Raw genomic sequence first — 18,435 nt, 5'->3', positions numbered from 1 at the left:
GGCACCTGCAAGTTCCCGGACATTTCTGGGGGGAATGACCGTAGCCCTCACCCTCCGATCCAACAGGTCCCAGACGTGCTCAATGGGATTGAGATTCAGGCTCTTCGCTGGCGATGGCAGAACACTGACATTCCTGTCTTGCAGGAAATCATGCACAGAATGAGCAGTATGGCTGGTGGCATTGTCATACTGGAGGGTCATGTCAGGATGAGCCTACAGGAAGAGTATCACATGAGTGAGGAGGATGTCTTCCATGTAACGCATAGCATTGAGATTGCCTGCAATGACAACAAGCTCAGTCCGATGATTCTGTGACACACCACCCCAGGTCATGACGGACCCTCCGCCTCCAAATCGATCCGTCTCCAGAGTACAGGCCTCGTTGTAACACTCATTCCTTTGACGATAAACGTGAATCTGACCATCACCCCTGGTGAGACAAAACCTCGAACAATTTTTGCCAGTCCTGTCTGGTCCAGCGATGGTGGGTTTGTGCCCATAGGCGACGTTGTTGCCGGTGATGCCGGTGACATTCAATTTATTTCCCTGGCCACATCTGCAGTCCTCATGCCTCCTTGCAGCATGCCTAAGGCACGTTCATGCAGATGAGCAGGGACCCTGGTCACCTTTCTTTTGGTGTTTTTCAGAGTCAGTAGAAAGGCCTCTTTAGTGTCCTAAGTTTTCATAACTGTGACCTTAATTGCCTACCATCTGTAAGCTGTTAGTGTCTTAATGACTTTTCCACAGGTGCATATTCATTAATTGTTTATGGTTCATTGAACAAGCATGGTAAACAGTATTTAAACCCTTTACAATGAAGATCTGTGAAGTAATTATCTTTGAAAGACAGGGTCCTGAAAAGTTTATGTTTAAAATCAAATACTTTTAGACTTTTACTCAAGTAATATTTTACTGGGTGACTTTCACTTTTAGTTTAGTCATTTTCTATTAAAGTATCTTTACTTTTACTCAAGAATGACAATTGGGTACTTTTTACACCATTGGATTCAAGATGCATAGTCTTGTGTAATCATAACCAATGACACAATTTTAAAGCTTTGAAAACCTATTTATTGTACATAACGCTGAAACAATAACCTTAAAAAACATTCAGCAAACCTTCAAGTGGTGCATTTAAGGCTAAATCCCTATGCTTTACTGTAGTTTCAAATAAGAAAAAACAAAAAGTTAAACAACAAAACAAGATGATAAAAATCAATATCATCACTCCTGTGGTTCCACAGCATGCCATAGCTCAGCTTAAGCCTCTGTTATAAAACTCATGCAATCAACCAACCAACCTACATCGGTCAGAGCAACAGTCTTCACAATAAAGTGGCTTATTTTGCAAAAGCTGAAATCAACTCCATGTACATTATGATACAGAAAGTCAGCTGGGTCAATCTTTCTCGTCTACACACGAGAAAAGAAAAAGCAGAGGCCTGTGTTGTGTGTTGTTCACACAAAACTGGGTGGTTTCTAGCACTTCCAGAACTTCACTGCACTTTTTAACACCCTTTATAGGATGGCTGTTTGATTATGATAGTCAATATAAATCCTATGGCACTCATCTATGAATAATTAAAAGACACGTTTTGACTAACCATGGACCTGTACACAATTTTGCACAAACAAACAATTAATCTTCAACAAAATGAGACTAACCTCAAGGCATGGTAGAGTGGATAAAAAAAACGTACAGCATGATTTATTTTGACATGATACATTAAGGATCAGGGGCAATCAAAACACACAAGAAAGTGTTCAGGGAGAACAGAATCAGGTGTGCATAACATGCTTATGAAATAATAACAAAGGGACATGGCTCAGATGACATTCAGCTCAAACTAAAAATCTAATCAAAATATAGATGAAAACTCTCTTGGTAAATAGTGTGGTCTACAGCTTATCATTAGAACTAGCTTTCAAGTGTTGAGCAAGTATTTGTAAAAAAGAACTATGTTGCTCAATCTTCATTTAGTGCAGTCATATGGTACCTTACAGTGAAACTACACTGGGACACATCTGGAACCAAATCCGGGATTACTCATCATGTCTCATCCTACAGTGAAACTACACTGGGACACATCTGGAACCACTGCTGCTACTCTCTGTTTACCATATATGCATAGTCACTTTAACTATACATTCATGTAAATACTACCTCAATTAGCCCGACTAACTGGGGCCCCCCCACATTGGCTACCGGGACTATCTGCATTGTGTCCCGCCACCCGCCAACCCCTCTTTTTCGCTACTGCTACTCTCTGTTCATCATACTTGCATAGTCACTATAACCATACCTACATGTACATACTACCTCAATTCATCTGACTAACCGGTGCCTGTATATAGCCTCACTACTGTTATAGCCTCCCTACTGTTATTATTCACTGTCTTTCATTGTTGTTTTTTATTTCCTTACTTATCTATTGTTAACCTAATACCTATTTTCTACACTGTTGGTTAGGGCCTGTAAGTAAGCATTCCACTGTAAGGTTGTATTCGGCACACGTGACAAATAAACTTAGAATTTATTTGATCTGATATCCAGGATTACTCATCATGTCTCATCTTACAGTGAAACTACACTGGGACACATCTGGACCCAAATCCAGGATTTCTCATTATGTCTCATCTTACAGTGTTATCACATTTCAATATGATGACACTTATCAATAACATAACTTCCTTATCTTTTACACAAATGATTATACATAAACAATAGAAACATTAATTCTGTAAAAGTGAAATAAAGTGCAAAAGTAACTTTCCAACATTGATATGACATTTAATTTACAAAATATCTGAGTTACCTTTATATGAAAAAACAAACAATAAACAAGTTCCATGGCCATTTTGCTGGTTTTGTCACTTTATCACGGGAAACTCAAGTATATTCTCCCAAGAGATGAGGCCCACATAGCAAACACAAACCAAAGTATGTTTGGGGTTTCCTTTAAGAGAGGTTGAAAAGCAATATATGGTGAGGCAAACATCCACTGTAACTCTATGGATGGACACGGCACAAGCAGCAATGATAACAGCAGTGATAGCAGCAGTGATAGCAGTAGTGACAGCAGCAGTAATAGCAGCAGTAATAGCAGCTGTAATAGCAGCAGTAATAGCAGCAGTGATAGCAGCAGTGATAGCAGTAGTAATAGCAGCAGTGATAGCAGTAGTAATAGCAGCAGTAATAGCAGCAGTAATAGCAGCAATGGTTGCAGTGATAGCATCAGTAATTGCAGCAATAATTGCAGTGATAGCAGCAGTAATAGCAGCAGTGATAGCAGCAGTGATAGCAGCAGTGATAGCAGCAGTAATAGCAGCGGTGAGCAAGAGAGACCACTGAGAGCTAACATACTCAGAGAGAATGGAGAAGGCATAGCTTACAGTAACTAAACATCACGTCTTTGTCCAATGACAAGTCACTTTTGGTAACCTTTTCCACTCCTTCCTTCCAAATCACATTTTGTAGCACTATCACTCGTTCTCTAGCCCTCCATTCTTCCCCTTCATGCTGACGCATGCACATTCACTCGTCATCAAATGTTTGTTGGAGCAGGAAATTAGCAGCTAAATTCTCGTTCTTCTCACATGCGAAATATGCTTGAATGACAAGTCCCTCTGGAAATCCCAAGGCTTTTAACTGTAATGAAAACACATAGGCAATTGTCAGCTCAGAAACATATAACCAATGACACAGCGAGCTTCGCATTGAGAAAGTGATATAAATGAGTTCAATCTCAATTATTAAACATAAATAATCACACCCTCTCGATGGCCTCCTTCTCTTGTGGGGTGACCTGGATGTAGTTAGTCTGTGGCGCCCCCTGGGACTGAACTCCCTCCTCTACCATATCTCCTCCTTGGGGCTCGTTCAGCATCTGCACAAACCGCTCCTGGTGCTGGGTAATTTGCTGCAAAGAAAGAACATCATCATATAAACCCTTACGAATACAAATAATGATTTCCTTTTTAGTAGGTTAAGCCAAAACAGAATCTAAAGGGCAGAATATTTACAACCTCCCATAAAACCAGATTGGGTCTGGAAAGCCAAGCCGATGAGCATGGCTACGTGGATGGAGAGAGACTGCATGCAGTCACTGGAATGTCCAGTCTCCCCACTGACCTGCAGCAGCTGGGGGTTGTCTCTGCCTAGCTGCTGGAGCAGGGCAGGAAGGAGAGCTGGGTTCTGCTGGATGACCTGTCTCATCTGCTGGAACTGTGGCTGGTTCCTCAAAAACTCCAGGGGGTTCTCACCCCCAGTACTTCTACCAGTACCACCAGTAAGCCCACCAGTCAGCCCACCAGACGAGGGGGGATGCTGGGTTGAAGACACTGCACCTGCTGCAAAACAATAATTAATGGACAGAGAGTTCAAAGACCTCTATGAAACACAGTACTGAGCTGACAATGTGCATCCAGAGAAATGATTGGTTGGTATGAGAGACACATGGGCCTGGTAAAATAACAAGAGTAGAGTGGGTGGGTGGGTGGGTGGTCTCACTCGTGGCTGCTGGTGGGGGCTGGGCTCTATCTGTGGCTGGAGCAGGGGCTGGGGCAGTGGGGTTGAGGTTGGCCAGAGCTGTGTGTAGGAACGCCTCCGGTGGCAGAAGGTCAGCCTCGGCTGGAATCCCCTGGATGAAGTAGAGATAAGAATTTATGATGCCTCGGGACAATTAAATAATAATAATGAAGTGCATTTATATTGCTCTCTCCTAAGTTCTCAAAGCGCTTTGCATTGTAAGGGAGACAGATGGATAAACACACAATGAACTGTATACAGCTTTGAGACTGAAAATCATTTTTTATTCTGTGTGCATACAGAATATGCACACTGTCAGTTTGTGGAAAAGAGTGTGGTGGAGCATAGGAATTAGCTCCACTGCTCCCAGGTCATAATACACTCATCTACCATTAAATCACTGATAGGATGGAAACTCACCATTAGCAGGTACTCCACGGCTCTGTCTGGGTTGTTGTAACTGGCTCGCAGCGCTGCAATAACCTGCTCCCTTTCATATCCCATAGACATGATTTCAGACACTAGATTCTCATATGCCTGTCCTGTCACTGTCTCATGAAGAGAGGGGGAAAAGATACAGGGTCATAAATCAATGGGAAGATGAAGCATGATATTTTGATGTGAAAGATTAGACTAGTCTCTTGATTACCCAGTATTGACGCTGCTTCTTCCAGGAGACTTAAGTCATCAACAAGGCTGTGAGAGAATTTTTTAGTGTTGATCAAAACAGACACATTTATGAACTAAAAACATGTTTGCCATACACATCTTTAAGCAATCTGAGATATAAAATATTTTATCAGAAGTCAATACCTGGAGGAGGAGAGGGCTGGTGGTGTAGCAAAGGGCTGTTCAGGGTGCTCCCCCTCAGGCTTGACCTCTGAGAGGGAGGATGCGGCTGCAGCTGGGGCTGCACTCGTCCCCAGGGCTGCAGGGGGAATAGAAGCAGGGGCTGGTGCAGGGGGTGTGAAGAACTCCACTGCTTGTGTGAGGCTTGAGGCAGGGGCAGGTGTGGATGTAGGGGACAGGGTGGAGATCTCCATGGGGGCAGGGGATGAGGTAGGTCGGGCAATGTCAGAGAGGGACAGCCCAGAAACAGCAGGAGGTGCAGGAGCAGGGGTAGAGGCTGGGGCTGCCAGAGGAGAAATCTGTAGAGTAGCTGGAGGTTTGGGCTGTAGGGAGACAACAAACAAGACTGCCCAGAGATGACCACTGTGACTACAGACAACTACCTCATCTTTAGACATCAATGAATAATATATTTCTACAAATACAAATGACTAACTCCTGCTTCCACTGTCATTAATGCTGTAATGACAGTATTATAAGCACATAAATGATCTTGTACGTCCTTTGTTAAAGTTTACTATCAATTAATCAATAAAATAAGGAACTCGTATAATATCCTCACATATGAATGGCTACCAAAAAAATCCATTAAAACAGTGTTGAAATCTTACCTTTGTAACCATGACCACCAGAAAGTTGTTCTCATCAATTCTGTAGTCTTTTAGAGGTATGTCATCATTCAAGATTTTGCCTACCAAAACAAAACAAGAAGAACCTGCTCAATGACACTGAACAAAAATATAAAATGCAACATGCATGCAAAGATTTTACTGGGTTACAGTTCATATAAGGAAATAAATCATCTTAAATGAATTCATTAGGCCCTAATCTATTGATTTCACATGACTGGGAATACAGATATGCATCTGTTGGTCACAGATACCTTAAAAAAGGTAGTGGGTGTGGATCAGAAAACCAGTCAGTATCTGGTGTGACCACCATTTGCCTAATGCCGCACGACATACAGTGAGGCAAAAAAGTATTTAGTCAGCCAGCAATTGTGCAAGTTCTCCCACTTAAAAAGATGAGAGAGGCCTGTAATTTTCATCATAGGTACACTTCAACTATGACAGACAAAATGAGAAGAAAAAAAAATCCAGAAAATAACATTGTAGGATTTTTTATGAATTTATTTGCAAATTATGGTGGAAAATAAGTATTTGGTCAATAACAAAAGTTTATCTCAATATTTTGTTATATACCCTTTGTTGGCAATGACAGAGGTCAAATGTTTTCTGTAAGTCTTCACAAGGTTTTCACACACTGTTGCTGGTATTTTGGCCCATTCCTCCATGCAGATCTCCTCTAGAGCAGTGATGTTTTGGGGCTGTTGCTGGGCAACACAGACTTTCAACTCCCTCCAAAGATTTTCTATGGGGTTGAGATCTGGAGACTGGCTAGGCCACTCCAGGACCTTGAAATGCTTCTTACGAAGCCACTCCTTCGTTGCCCGGGCGGTGTGTTTGGGATCATTGTCATGCTGAAAGACCCAGCCACGTTTCATCTTCAATGCCCTTGCTGATGGTAGGCTTTGTTACTTTGGTCCCAGCTCTCTGCAGGTCATTCACTAGGTCCCCCCGTGTGGTTCTGGGATTTTTGCTCACCGTTCTTGTGATCATTTTGACCCCACGGGGTGAGATCTTGCGTGGAGCCCCAGATCGAGGGAGATTATCAGTGGTCTTGTATGTCTTCCATTTCCTAATAATTGCTCCCACAGTTGATTTCTTCAAACCAAGCTGCTTACCTATTGCAGATTCAGTCTTCCCAGCCTGATGCAGGTCTACAATTTTGTTTCTGGTGTCCTTTGACAGCTCTTTGGTCTTGGCCATAGTGGAGTTTAGAGTGTGACTGTTTGAGATTGTGGACAGGTGTCTTTTATACTGGTAACAAGTTCAAACAGGTGCCATTAATACAGGTAACGAGTGGAGGACAGAGGAGCCTCTTAAAGAGGAAGTTACAGGTCTGTGAGAGCCAGAAATCTTGCTTGTATGTAGGTGACCAAATACTTATTTTCCACCATAATTTGCAAATAAATTCATTAAAAATCCTACAATGTGATTTTCTGGATTTTTTTTCTAATTTTGTCTGTCATAGTTGAAGTGTACCTATGATGAAAATCACAGGCCTCTCTCATCTTTTTAAGTGGGAGAACTTGCACAATTGGTGGTTGACTAAATACTTTTTTCCCCCACTGTATCTCCTTTGCATAGAGTCATCAGGCTCTTGATTGTGGCCTGTGAATGTTGTCCCACTCCTCTTCAATGGCTGTGTGAATTTACTGGAAATTGGCGGGAACTGGAACATGCTGTCGTACACATCGATCCAGAGCATCCCAAACATGCTCAATGGGTGACATGTCTGGTGAGTATGCAGGCCGTGGAAGAACTGTGACATTTTCAGCTTCCAGGAATTGTGTACAGATCCTTGTGACATGGGGCCCTGCATTATCATGCTGAAACATGAGGTGATGGCGGTGGATGAATGGCACGACCATGGGCCTTAGGATCTCATCACGGTATCTCTGTGTATTCAAATTGCCAAATTGCCAAAATGCAATTGTGTTCATTGTCCGTAGCTTATGCCTGCCCATACCATAACCCCATCACCACCATGGGGCTCTCTGTTCAGCAAACCGCTCGCCTACACAACATCGTCTGTACACGCTGTCTGCCATCTACCCGGTACAGTTGAAACCAGGATTCATCCATGAAGAGCACACTTCTCCAGCGTGCCAGTGGCCATTGAAGGTGAGCATTTCCCCACTAAAGTATGTTATGACGTCGAACTGCAGTCAGGTCAAGACCCTGGTGAGGGCAACAAGCATGCAGATAAGTTCTCTGAGACGGTTTTGATAGTTTGTGCAGAAATCTTTCGGTTGTGCAAACCCACAGTTTCATCAGCTGTCTGGGAGGCTGGTCTCAGATGATCCCGCAGGTGAAGAAGCCAGATGTGGAGGTCCTGGGCTGGCATGGTTACACATGATCTGCGGTTGTGAGGCCGTTTGGATGTACTGACAAATTCTCTGAAACGACGGTTTATGGTAGAGAAATGAACATTCAATTCTCTAGCTACAGCTCTGGTGAACATTCATGCTGTCAGCATGCCAATTGCATGCTCCCTCAAAACTTGAGACATCTGTGTCATTGTGTTGTGTGAAAAAAATGCACATTTTAGAGTGGCCTTTTATTGTGTCCAACACAAAGTGCACCTGTGTAATGATTATGCTGTTTAATCATCTTCTTGAAATGCCACACCTGTCAGATGGATGGATTATCTTGGCAAAGGAGAAATGCTCACTAACAGGGATATAAACTAATTTGAGAGAAATACTATTTTCGTGCATATTGACATTTTGTGGGATCTTTTATTTAGACTCATGAAATATGGGACCAACACTTTATATGTTGCGTTTATATTTTTGTTCAGTCTAGATCTATAGGCTACAACATTCCTGATGTGTCCGATAGATATTCAAGATGCAGTTAGTGATTAACTGCTGTTTTACCTGCGTAGATTAACTTTTGCCCTGTGGCTGGATAGCCATCCTTCCCTTTTTCAGTCTCAATCTTCTCCTTCAGGGCTTTTACCTGCCAATAACAGAACATAATGACAAGCTGTTAAATAGGACTAGAGATAGAACACATTTAGTTTGATCTCTACGGGCAGGGCATTCTTCTGATTAGTTCTCTGAGGAGAGCACCTCTCCTGGACCTCCTGAACCTAATGAGGTGACACATTATACTGTATGTCTCAGCTCCGTCATAAAGCAGAATCTTTGAGGATTATGGGATTGGAAGTGGAAAGCTGTGAGCCTGTGAATCACATTCTGCCATTAATTCACCTTGTTGTGAGTGCTTCAAGGCAGTACACAGATATTTTTTATAGACAGATGCATTTCAATGGCTCTACATTTCCTTATGTGATACACCATACATGTATTTTTAAAGTTGACACACTATACACAAGTTAATGATACAGTAATACATGTTCCAGTTTTAAAACTGAGCTGTAGAGTTGCTCACCAGACAGTGTTATTACCAGCAATGTAATATATCTCTCAGTCAATTAGCAATACAGGCCTAGGGAAAGAATTTGTAAAGCAGATGCCATAGCTTGTACACAGTCGTACTACTATTTACATTTCTCTAAAGGTTGAGTGTTACTCAATCTTGGTCCTGTGGAACCTCAGGGGATGCAGGCTTTTGTTGCATCCCAGTGCTACTGCTAATTACTAACACACCTGATTCAACAAATCAGGGTCTTGCTAATCAGATGTTTGTATCTAAACCATTTTCCCAGGTGAGTTGACTGAGAAAGCATTCTCATTGACAGCAGTACTATAGTAGAAAGCTGCTCTAAAGGTAGAACCCTAAAGGTCACTGCTATGTAAGGGGCTATGGTAGTTGCATTCTAAAGGGGAAACGTCACCTGTGAATTAAGCCAAGTATAGAGCAGATAAATATGCAAAGACGATGTGTTGACATTGGAAAGGTATTGAAAACAGCAAACAATCATAATATTGTGTAAGAAACCATTTTAAAATACATTTTAATAATCAAGAGCCCCCCAATGTATAGTCTACGTTATTTTAATAAAGACAATTGTTGTAGAATATCTCAAATGCATTAAATGTATATTGTTATTAACCTAATCTTTGTATTGTTAATTGTACAGCCTCTCAAACGGTTTTTTCAATGGTAGTGTATAAACAAATATAGCATAACAAATGTACATAACGCCCCCCTCCACCCGATTCATATAGTCCAAAAAAAGGGGGTATACGAGATCCGCTCTATGGTATCGAGACCTGGGCTTGTCAAATCTTGCGTCATCATTCATGAGAATACAGCCAGGCAATCTCAGGCGCCACGAATATCGCCATTTGACAACACCTGTTACAATGTGACATGAAGAATGACAACATTATATAAAATAGCATCCCCCTCTCCAGATTAAATCGCATTGTCCAAGGCCCTGGTTGCTCCCAGCCCCTCGGCCTCAAGCATTTTTACTGGAGTCACTAACTTAACTTCCACTACTTACCGTTAGTTCTGGATCTATTTCTATTTTAAACGTTTGCTGCTGAAGAGTCTTCAACGTTATCGACAGCATCTTCAAGACGATTCCCGATAATTGCCAGACGCTAAAGGGCTCTACACCAGTTTCTGTAGGCTACTGTTGCTACAGTAGGACCTAGTTGTGTGACTCAGCTATCACTGTATTGGTTGTGTTGTAGTCAGACGCCATCTACTTGCTGCCTGAGACAAGACATACTGCTGGGGTTACGGCTATACCACGTGAATCTAAATGATTGTGCCTATGATTTACCCAATATCAAATGCTGTTCTAGTCTCACCTCATACAACAACATTACTTTGTAAATGATTTAGTGGGTTTTCAACAAGCATTTAAAACATGACTGACGGAGACATTCATTTACAAAATGATCAGTTACGGAATTGTACAATTATTAGAAAGCAAACAATTTCAGTGGTTTCTTAATACTGGAAATGTTGTGTACTGTTACTGACAAACGTGCATGTAATTGCTGTATCTGGGTATGGACTGTTCCAGAACATGGTTTAGAGAAAAGGCCCACCGCCCTGTCCCGAGTGTCCTCAGAGAGGCAGAGACCTGCCATCGCCCTGTCCTGAGTGTCCTCAGAGAGGCAGAGACCTGCCATCGCCCTGTCCTGAGTGTCAGTGACTTGAAATAAAACACACGGTCAAGAGTACCTCTCCTCATTGTGTCTACAACACCAAATTAGAACGGTTACAGCAAACCCATCCATATCACAAAATCAGTAAGAATCTAACCTTTCTGGAATGTAAGTCTCCTGAAAATACTTTTATTGAAATAAAAAGCTTAATTTATTCACTGAAATTTAAACAGTACTCTGTGAGGACAGTGACATGTTTAAGATTGTGAGTCACAGTTTAGATCCTTTAGTCTGATAGTCATGTCTGCGGCTGCCATACAACTAAAGCAAGGTCTGAGACAGCAACATGTACAAAATAGATCATGGGAGAGTTATGAATGGTGGACAAACAGGATGATTGTAACGAGGGAATAAATTAAAAGGATGTTGATTATAATAATTTATAGTACAGTACTGCATAAAACTGTATAAAAATAAATCAAACAAACTACAACTGATATGCACCCAATGTGTTTCCCAAAATAGACAGCATCAGATAAGATTGATGACAGTAATGTGGGGAATATAATCCTTTGCTTTGACACTGAAGGGATGAACTGATGCTAGCTGATGATAAAAGCAAGGAAGCCAGTGGCAGCGCCACCTACAGCAACTGTAGGACACATGGACAGGACAGACTACATTCTGAACAAAGGGGGAAATGATCCTAAATTAATCACTCACAGAAACATAAAACTTAAACCCAGTTATTCAACCCTAAACACCTATTTTAAAAAAAAATTGTAAAAAAAAAATGGAACCTCTAAGGCAAACATTGCCTGCCCCTTTCCCACCCCTACACCTGAAAAATAGGTTGCCAAAGGAAGGGCAAGTCCATAGGGTATTACTCAATGTGATGATGCACAGCAGTCAGTCCATTGGAGAGAAGATAGGGCGGGACAGAAACATCTTCTGTTCAGTTTAATTTACAACTCGTCCTTGTCCTTCTTGGGAGTTTCCTCTTCCCCTTCTTCCGTTGGGCTGTCCTCTTCCTCCTCCTCCTTTGACTCATCCTCCTCATCATCATCTCCCTCATCGTCAGCAGTGTCCTTCTTGCTCTTCTCCTCCTCTTCTCTCGCTTTCCTCTCCTCCTCCTCCTGTGCATCTTTCATTTTCTTTTCTGGTTCCTATTTTACAAATAAGGAAAATGGGTCATTGAGAGAGCACTGTGGGTCGGTTGTATTTTGGTCTAACATTTGAAGAGGAATAGCAAATTGAACTCATACTAACTTATGCCAAAATAGAAACGTATCATGAAAATAACAAAATCCTACCTTTGTAGTTCCCCAGGTTTCATTTCCAAACTCCTCCGCCTCCTTTACATCATCACCAATCAGGAAGTTGTCAAAGATGGTGCCAGACTTCACCTATAGAAAGACAAACAAATGTAACATCAAGCCCATAATTACCCTTCAGCTACAAATGTCTCATTCATTGTCTAACATACCTGCCACAGGTCCAGACCCAGCACTCCAATGTTGTCAAACTTGTAGATGGAGGTGTCGGCTGTGTAATCAGGGTTATCAATCTCAGGATGCACCCAGGTACCTTTGTAGTCGGGGTTGTCAATCTGCTTTGGATTCCACTCTCCCTGAAAAGACAAGGCCAGATATTAGACTACCAGTGGTGACCAACTAGCTGTATAATGCAGCTCATGGAAGGATAACACTCATGACTGTCTTGATCAGGTCAGGTTACAGGAGACCACAACCCTACAGATTATCTTTCAACCCCAACAGAGGAGGAGAGATCTAAGAGTCTGAAGAAGTGGGGGTTTTATGGCCCCCACTCCCCTGGTAAATCTCAGGCCACAGACAAATTCCTTTGTCCTGTCACTATGAAGAACCAGCCTCCGAACATGAAATAAGGGGACTTTGGAACAATGGTTTCCGTCAGCCACAATGGTGGTCATGATAATAGATGGACTATGAAAATGTATGTCATTTTTGTTGTGTTATTAAAGGTTAATAGATGTTATTACAAAAAGATTGTAATGTGAAGGGTTTTCCTAGTATATGTTTGATGTTTATACATTGTACGTTGTATGGAAAATACAACGTGGTACGCCCAGAGAATTGCCCTAGAGGCGGCTACGCCCACTTTTGACCCAAGGGTATAAAACCTGTGAGTATAGAATTTACAACAGGACTACGTGACCCCAGCTGCAGCAGGGTCTTAAAAAGTAAACAAACCCAGAATGCAACGCAAGTTTGAGGACAAAGAAATCCTTTTCTACCCACGCTACGGATGAGTAGCTGTGTCTAAGCGGGTGAATTCAAGTCGAACCACCTTGCCTCCATCTCCCATCGAACCGTGGTATCTAAAGGGTTTTATTCCTATGCTGTGAGCTACAGAGCTGTCTGTCCACAGAAGACCCCTTCCAGAGAAAGGGGTGGGGGAACAGACTCCTAAGCCAAAAAGGACACTGACACCGGGAGGATGCGCAGGAGAAGTGCGTCATCGAACCGCGGAAAGGCCCACGCAGAGAATCCCCGGAGATCATCACCACGTAATTACATCATTATATTCTGACCCATAAGAGCGGCAGTTTGAGGCAAAGCTAGGGTTAGAATACCATAGCTGACAAATTCACCCAAATGCATATTTCTCGTGTACTTCTTTCTGTTCCCTCTCTTTTGAAATTCCCATTGTGGGTAACACGCGCCATAGTGTGTTGGCCCGTTATACTAAGTTCCAATCAATAGCCTAAAATATTTTGTCTATGTGCATCTTTTATCATCATTTTAGCTTTTAGTAAATAAATATTCCATTAAGATTGGTGTGGTACGATTTCATTAGTGGGACCCGGGTCCGTGCAGATTCACGGGCTATACGACGTTCAGAACGAGACTGTCAGAGGCAACTGGTTAATTAGCGGCTGTTGTAAAATCGATATTCTGATATTCTTTGAGTTAATTTGAGAAATAGAATCTCAATAAAACGTAGTTTTCCCATGGTGCCCCAGGTTAATGAGTTAATAATTGCTTGATTCAGTTAATCACGTAATTAGAAACTTGTAATCATTCGATGAGCAAGTCGTCACATTAACTAGTACAACGTCACAACAACTCTATAATAACTTGTATTAATAAACTATTTGTAAGTATTGTATATGCTATGAATGCATGAAGATTCTAGAGTATATTAACATAAGCTTAATCAGCATTTACATAAGTGATTATAAATGCTTATAAATTAAATCATTGAAGTTATTTAAATGTTGTTAGCCACTGGTTCAAACTCAGTGTGTACCTGATACTCCGGGTTGGGGATCACAGGAGGCTCCCACTCTCCATCCATGTCCACATCCCAGTCATCAGGCTTCTTAGCATCAGGGTCAGGGATGTTCTCAGGCTTCTCCCAGCCCTAGTGAGAAAGTTCAAGATTAGTTGGCCAGTGACAGAACTTAAAGTGCTTTGGACAAAGAGAGAGAACTCCTGAAATGGTGTAACTAAACCAGGACCACAGAAAGCTCAAGCTCTTTGGCTTTAATAGTCAAATTACTGTTAATATCAGGAAGAAAGATCATACAACATTTTCTAAGCACAATGGGCCCATAATATGGTAGAATGAAATGTGATAGCCATCAAATTCTTTAAAATGGTTTTACCATTATGTAAGAGTAACTAGCCTTGGGGAAACTTTGGGATCTGTCCATTTTACAGTGGATTGATGGAACTGTGTTTCCTGACTAGATGCATTGGGCTGAATAGGGAAACAGCGCTGACTGGACACCAATGCAAAAAAAGGGCTGAGCCTCTTCAGCACATTGTCATTCCCAGTAACAGCTTATAAACTTCTTTTAACTTGGATTACATTTCTCAAATCGGGATTCTGATATTCCCTATATCAATGCTGGTTTACTTTTGATCAAATGTCTTCAATCAAAGAGGCTCACCTCTGGCTTGGTGTCTGTAGGATCGTCAATCTTGGGCCTGTCGTCCCAGTCCTCTGGCTTCTTGGCCTCAGGGTCCTTGATGGTCTTTGCGGGCAGAATGTCCCAGTCCTCCTCCAAAGTGCCTGACTCCACCTTCTCATTGTTGATCTTCACCTCGTATGTCTGGTCTGGGTTCAGGATCAGAGTGTACAGGTGTGTCAGCTCGTCATCCTGAAGGGACAAAGTGGAGAACAGCAGGGGTCAGGTTAGAGGCAAAGAAAGGCCTGATGGGCAATATGCAGTAACAGAATTCAATGCTGAGGAATTTAAAATGTCTTACCTTGCATTTGATTTCTTTCTTGATGAGGTGGTTCTTGCCTTTATAGTTAAAGATGACGTGAACCTTCTTGGTGCTGTAGCCACAGATGTCTGGCCCTGTGGGATGGATGGGTAGAAAGCATTTAATATAATGATTGTTATATCAATAAAACACAGAATCTACCTTAAAATCCACATGTTTCTGAAAATGACCAAGGGTCACAAAATCAATTTTTATTGGTCATTACACATATTTAGCAGATGTTATTGCGGGTGTTGCGAAATGCTTGCTTGTGTTCCTAGCTCCAACAGTGTCGTAATATCTAACAATTCACACAAATCTAAAACTAAAAGAATGGAATTAACAAATATACACAGAGGGATTCATCTCTGACCAAAAATCATTCCTCAGTCAGAAAAACTAGTGGTGCTCTGCACCCACTCACCAAACATGATGTAGTACTGCGAGTCTCCGTGCATAGCTGCCTGGTCTAGGTCTGCTGGGAAGATTTTGACATATCCGCCGCCACAGTCGATCTTCTGCTCGTGTTTGACAGTGAACTGGACCACCAGGGGCTTGCCCTCGTTGCTGAAGGGTTCAAAGCGGCTGGAGAGAGCATAGAAACGGGCATCCTGGCTGGTCTGGAGGCCTGTGGAACAGGTAAGAAGAGAATACATTAACATCAGTAGGTATAAGGTATAGGAGGCGAGTAATGTATAGTGAGTTTACAGTACTGTATGTCATGTGGATTACACTTTGATTAGTGTTGGCGAGAATACGCTTTACATGTGCATTTACAACAATCCACAATCTAAGGGAGCCATTTGCAACCATTTGGCATATGCAAACTCAGACTCAGTGAAGGAATTGGGCATAACTCCATATTGAAACAGCTTGTGATCAAACTACTGTATATCCCTATTCAGCTCACCTTTATCGGCCTCAGCATCACCATAAAACTTCCCAGCAGTCAGTTGCCACTCTCCATAGTCAGTCTTGTGCTTTGATACAAGCCACCGGCTCTTCCATGCATCTGAAACCAACATTTACATTCTTATCAGTCAGGATCTAGGGGAAGTTACATGGATGAGTAAGGATGGTAGGAAATCAACGAACAAATCAAAAGTGAAAGAATCAATAATGACAATAATGGATTTCACCTTGATACTATGTCAAAAGTTATCTTGATACATACACAAATGGTGCGACTTCTACACACAGTGTAAAACGTCTGACCATAATGATATTTTATGTCAATTCACTTTCAAATAGATTTTATGCAACAACAAAAAAATCCAATAAAACTCAAAAACTTCCTTAACGCACAAGGTGTAATCTCATGTTCCACATTACAGAAAACGTGTATTTTAACAGAAACTACACAATGGAGCTTTTTCCAAGCAATAGCCTAGATACCAAAGTGATTGACTACTACATGCAGGAAGAACATTGAAAATGTAATTAAAGACCGTAAAGACCAAAACACTACGTTATAGGGTACGGTATGGGCACTTGATTAGATCATCCCCAAAACATAATCTATCACATATAAACGTTTAAGCAATGATCAGTAAGACAGAAGTCGCATTTACCTCCATCCTGAAATTGTTCCTTGAAGTATACAGTAGCGTCGATGATGACAGCTAGCGATGCAAAAACTGAACATATTGCCACTGCGACCCTCATGCTTCCACCGTCCCGCTGTCCAGGTTAACTGTGTCGTTTAGCTCCTTGAAACCCAGTAAAACGCTCAAAGAATAAGGAAACAGGTTATATGATCATTTCTAACTCCGTATTCCTTCACAGATGGCCGCAGCTCATTGGATGTGATCCTGTCCAATGAAATGAGACCACGAGTTATTTGTCGGAAGTGCTCGGATTACACACAGAGAGGAAGAGTCAAAGAGAGAGGCCCAACTCGACGGAAAATCTGTCTCCCTCCATCCAGCAGGTTACGTTTTTTCGAACACCAAGCAAGGAGTTTTTGTGTGGAGGTCAATGAGCGAGTGTCGAATTTGGTCAACAAAAAACGAATGATTTATTTGCTACGTGAAGTTTATTTGATCGAATAGAAGTTTTGTCATGTTTAGGTTGTCATGAGTGTAGTGATATAAGTAGGACACGTGACATTCCGGCATCTTGCGTTGTCTCGAGATGGCTATATGCATATTTATTGTATGAGGCTAGTAGCATAGCATCTGTCCATCCAATACAGGCGGTTGACGTCAACAACCCTCGTCAAATATTCAAGAGTGTTAAAATAATTAGATTTATCAGCAGCAAGATTTGTGACCTGTTGCCACAGGAAAAGGGCAACCAGTGAAGAACAAACATCGTTGTAAATACAACCCATATTTATGCTTATTTATTTTCCCTTGTGTACTTTAACCATTTGTACATGGTTACAACACTGTATATATACATAATGACATTTGTAATGTCTTTATTGTTTTGAAACTTCTATGTGTAATGTTTACTATTAATTTATATTGTTTATTTCACTTGTGTATGTTATCTACCTCACTTGCTTTGGCAATGTTAACACATGTTTCCCATGCCAATAAAGCCCCTTGAATTGAATTGTATCCACCGATCCAAAGAAAGGATAGACGGGAGCTTTGTTGTCCACAAAGCAGCCCGCTATGCTGCTGTGTGGACAACAACTGCCACTGCTAGGGGGGAGAGAAGCATCTTATCAGTATATCCATCATCTTTGTTTACACATCGGCAGGAGGTCTAGGATCAGATTGCCCAATCCCAAACCCTAGATTTAACGGCATGGCATCTGACATCTGAACCAGAGGTTAGAGGCAACCTCTTCAACACCGAGTGGGCCATATTTTCAATAAATTCTCTGAATTTGTAAGAGCAGCAATAATAGGGGAAGAGAGGGAAACAATTTAGTTTATGTTGTGGATAGGTTTGTAAAATTGTGAAAAACATGTTCACCTATTCTGAGAACCAAGTGGGCTATTCAAATGTGCATGCTATAGTCTAAATGCACCTTTCCACACAGTGACATAGCAAAATAAACGTCCCTCCAACACACATCCACTAGGCTTACCAAATGCCTCGTTTAATGCAATAACAATAAAATATGGACATTGCCTGACATACCTCTGAAAGCCCGTGCCTCTTAGCTTTCCGTAGAAGGGCGCGTTTAA

General features: G+C 41.7%; 2 protein-coding genes across 2 annotated transcripts; both read right to left on the bottom strand.

The window, feature by feature from the left end:
• Positions 1-1,677: 1,677 nt before the first annotated feature.
• LOC109889178 (UV excision repair protein RAD23 homolog B-like) lies at positions 1,678-10,879 on the bottom strand. Its single transcript, XM_020480414.2, has 10 exons — positions 10,421-10,879; positions 8,883-8,964; positions 5,989-6,068; positions 5,342-5,700; positions 5,178-5,224; positions 4,949-5,076; positions 4,511-4,640; positions 4,133-4,350; positions 3,774-3,920; positions 1,678-3,649 (listed from the first exon to the last, which is right to left on the bottom strand). Exons 1-10 carry the CDS (start codon positions 10,487-10,489, stop codon positions 3,536-3,538), a joined length of 1,374 nt encoding a protein of 457 aa, XP_020336003.1. The 5' UTR covers positions 10,490-10,879; the 3' UTR covers positions 1,678-3,535.
• A 324-nt stretch (positions 10,880-11,203) lies between these two features.
• Positions 11,204-18,435, bottom strand: LOC109889181 (calreticulin-like). Its single transcript, XM_020480418.2, has 10 exons — positions 18,389-18,435; positions 16,864-17,001; positions 16,203-16,304; positions 15,717-15,920; positions 15,293-15,387; positions 14,974-15,183; positions 14,328-14,441; positions 12,523-12,666; positions 12,350-12,442; positions 11,204-12,202 (listed from the first exon to the last, which is right to left on the bottom strand). The coding sequence occupies exons 2-10, from the start codon at positions 16,955-16,957 to the stop codon at positions 12,002-12,004; spliced, it is 1,257 nt and encodes a 418-aa protein (XP_020336007.1). The 5' UTR covers positions 16,958-17,001; positions 18,389-18,435; the 3' UTR covers positions 11,204-12,001.

This window comes from Oncorhynchus kisutch, linkage group LG4 (genome assembly GCF_002021735.2).
Source record: "Oncorhynchus kisutch isolate 150728-3 linkage group LG4, Okis_V2, whole genome shotgun sequence".
Classification (NCBI taxonomy): Eukaryota; Metazoa; Chordata; class Actinopteri; order Salmoniformes; family Salmonidae; genus Oncorhynchus; species Oncorhynchus kisutch.
This window is presented reverse-complemented; position numbering and strand designations above follow the sequence as displayed.

Excerpts from the sequence above, each read along its gene's own strand:
- LOC109889178 (XM_020480414.2), bottom strand. The coding sequence starts at position 10,489 with ATGCTGTCGATAACGTTGAAGACTCTTCAGCAGCAAACGTTTAAAATA. Across the intron at positions 6,069-8,882 it reads GCAAAAGTTAATCTACGCAG|GCAAAATCTTGAATGATGAC; the intron begins GTAAAACAGCAG and ends TTGTTTTGGTAG. Across the intron at positions 5,225-5,341 it reads CCAGCCCTCTCCTCCTCCAG|CCTTGTTGATGACTTAAGTC; the intron begins GTATTGACTTCT and ends ATTCTCTCACAG.
- LOC109889181 (XM_020480418.2), bottom strand. The coding sequence starts at position 16,957 with ATGAGGGTCGCAGTGGCAATATGTTCAGTTTTTGCATCGCTAGCTGTC. Across the intron at positions 12,667-14,327 it reads TCCCCAACCCGGAGTATCAG|GGAGAGTGGAATCCAAAGCA; the intron begins GTACACACTGAG and ends TTGTCTTTTCAG. Across the intron at positions 12,203-12,349 it reads AAACCTGGGGAACTACAAAG|GAACCAGAAAAGAAAATGAA; the intron begins GTAGGATTTTGT and ends TTTGTAAAATAG.